Genomic DNA, 3072 nt, shown 5'->3' with positions numbered 1-3072 from the left:
TTTTTACATGTGACAGCATGGTACCTGGAGAGGGTACTTTGGAGGGGGAATGGCTGTTTACAAGGGATAGTGATAGGATAAGGGGGAATGGCTTTAAACTGAGACAGGGGAGGTTTAGGTTAGATGTAAGGAGGAGGTTTTTCACACAGGGTGATGAGGCACTGGAACAGGTTGCCCAAGGAGGCTGTGGATGCCCTAAACCTGGAGGCATTCAAGGCCAGGCTGGATGTGGCACTGGGCAGCCTGGTCTGCTGGTTGGTGACCTGCACACAGCAGGGGGTTGGAACTGGATGAGCACTGTGCTCCTCTTCAACCTAGGCCATTGTGTGATTCTGGGGTGGTAGGTGTATCAATGTGATCTGGTCCTTGTAACTTTAAGAGATACACTGAGGTTATTTTCCAGTGCTGTGAGAATCCATTGTGTGTTTTTTCACTGGCTTCAGAGGTTTCATTAGCAGGGCAGAACTTTTCTGGGTGATGTTAGAAGTATACTCTGAAGTTCTGTAGTGATTTCTTGCATTCCTAAAGCACACCAAAACTTTAATACGAACAGACCCCTCCCCCCGTAAGACAGTTTTGTAAACCAATAATGGCAGAGTAGCCACAAGCTGGTCTAATTATTTCATTCTCCTTCTCTCTTAAAGCTCAGGCCATAAAAGCAAAGGGCCCCGTGTCCGTGCCGTACGCCCTCTTCCAGTCACACATGGAAGACCTCTATGTGGAAGGCCTGCCGGAAGGCGTTCCCTTCAGAAGGCCGTCCACGTACGGCATTCCTCGTCTGGAGAGGATTCTCGTAGCGAAGGAGCGGATCCGGTTTGTCATTAAAAAGTAAGGAATCTTCTGGGTTTTGTCCCTATTTCACCCTTTTTTTTTTTCTTTCTTTCTTTTGATCCACTCTGCTTCATGTCATCTTCGCGTGTTTCCACACTGATTTCTGCTGAGGCGTTGCTTTGCAGTATTGATGAGTAGTTTTTACTTCAGGCTTGCTCAGATGAGAAATTCAGCTTATCAGATCAGCAGAACGCCACAGCAGTGACTTAGATCTGGATGGATCTCTTAAATCTTAGAGGCTTTTTGTCATGGGCAGATCACTTTGTAATATTTTAGTCTCAGCAGCTCTAAGATGCACTGAAAGCCATTGACTTAAGCACATTTAATGCTGTCTGAAGATCCTGGCCTGAGTTTCAGTTTCAGACAGTGCTTTTATTTTTCTCTTGCTGCAATGTTGTAAGGGTCTGTATCCGCAGATAACATCTCCCAGGACAGGTTTGAGGCCAAAACAGTGGCTGCTACTTAGGATTTAGTTGCTATGATTCTGTGATGGTAGGTGTATCAACGTGATCTGGTCCTTGTAACTTTAAGAGATATACTGAGGTTATTTTCCAGTGCTGTGAGAATCCATTGTGTGCACTACAGTGTCCTTGATGTTATCATGGAGTATAGCTGATTGCATACATGAAGACAGACCTTACATGTACATGGGAACTGTTTGAGGGCCCAGTTGCCTTCCCTCTCACCCTGGCAGGATATCATCTGCCTTTAAGTCTCGCATCTTAACTCTGTGGCATCTTCTGGGCTCCTTTCTCTTTTTCTCACTTCTTGCCTCAATGTCTTTTCTAGGAGAACACTGACATGGCTTGCTACAGAGGCAGGTGGGATTTTGGGGTGCCTGAACCTAGTGTGAATTCAGGATATGCTGGCAGAGATTATGCAGTGCCCCGTGTACTACTTTGGTAGACCGATGTGCAGATTTGATAGTGCCTGGTTATTTGCCTTTTGTCACTTGTTGCTTCACTTCAGACATGTGATGTTTTACACCAGAGATGGGTATTGATATTTTACTGTAAGTAACAGCTGGCATTGCACTGTTGTGCAAGGCTGTAGGGCTAATCCAGGAGCTTTTGAAGTGGGTAGGGATGTGCTGATTGCAGTGGTCAGGCTCAGAATCTGTGGAAGTGACAGCCTTTGCCTCTGTGCATGCCACCTTTGAAAGGTTTTATGTTCTGTTTCTGTCACCCCAAACTTGCAGGTAAACAGAAAAGAGGGAGAGCCATAGCTCTGCCTTTTTTCTCACTTAAAATCAGCCACTATGCAAAGATTTTAATATTAATGCAATACAGAAGCCAGCTCTGATCAGATTTCTGTTAGTGGGTAACAGTAACTCATTTATGCTGCTTATCAGTCTTGCAGTGTATGGTAACCAGAGCAACACAACAACTCTGTGAGAAATGTCATAATTAAAAAAATGTGGTGTTCTAGTATGGATAAAACCAGCTGTGATTGTCAAACAGAAATGTCTGCTGTAAATGTTGCTTTTTAAAGGTTAACTTTTCAGTTTGCTTCTTTGTCTCTGATGATGGTTTTGACTGGTAAGTGCATCTTAGAACTCAGAGATGATTTCAGTCTCTGTTAGTATGAAATGTTATGGCTCTGGTGGATATGAGTGTCAGAAATGAGAAATATTTTTGTCAGAGTTTCACCCATCTCTTATCATATTTCAGTGTTAATTGGAATGTAATATTATGAATCTTAATATCTCGTTACTGGTTTTGATCCTTCAGTGGTGACTTGTATTTGCTAGATGTATCTGCTAGAGAGGCTGTGACTAAGGGCTGTAACTTCTGGTTTACCCCAGTTTGTATCACTTTTGAAGCGTGGATCTTAAATCTTCTAGGCACGAGCTTTTGAATTCAACACAAGAAGATGCACCAGTGGACAAACCAGCTGCAGGAGGTAGGTCTTCAGATGTGCAAGCTGAGTACCATATGGTTTCCTCCTTGTCTGTTGGTCTTAGCAATGCCTATCACCAGCTTTTACTGATGACACACTGCAAATAATTCTTCTTGTTCTGGATTATCTTTAGCTACAGCGTGATAGCAGTTGATCAATAAAGTCTTCAGATCCTGCAAGTAGTTTGGAAATCTAGCAATTTTTTCCACTGCATTTATTCTTTATTCATAAGCACTACACTATTCTAAGATAATATAATTAGATGTAGAAAGATATTTTAAAAATCATTGATGTGCCATCCCAAAATTCGTGAATTTGAGATGTAGTTTAAAAAAAAAAAAC

General features: G+C 42.6%; 1 protein-coding gene across 1 annotated transcript; it reads left to right on the top strand.

Annotated features, from left to right (window-relative positions):
- The first annotated feature begins 623 nt into the window (after positions 1 to 623).
- Positions 624 to 3071, top strand: LOC104913891 (general transcription factor II-I-like). Its single transcript, XM_019621924.2, has 2 exons — positions 624 to 828; positions 2675 to 3071. The coding sequence occupies exons 1-2, from the start codon at positions 704 to 706 to the stop codon at positions 2835 to 2837; spliced, it is 288 nt and encodes a 95-aa protein (XP_019477469.1). The 5' UTR covers positions 624 to 703; the 3' UTR covers positions 2838 to 3071.
- Position 3072: the final 1 nt, after the last annotated feature.

Source organism: Meleagris gallopavo, chromosome 21 (genome assembly GCF_000146605.3).
Source record: "Meleagris gallopavo isolate NT-WF06-2002-E0010 breed Aviagen turkey brand Nicholas breeding stock chromosome 21, Turkey_5.1, whole genome shotgun sequence".
Classification (NCBI taxonomy): domain Eukaryota; kingdom Metazoa; phylum Chordata; class Aves; order Galliformes; family Phasianidae; genus Meleagris; species Meleagris gallopavo.
The sequence above is the reverse complement of the archived record's forward strand: the minus strand, read 5'-3'. Positions and strand labels throughout refer to the sequence as shown.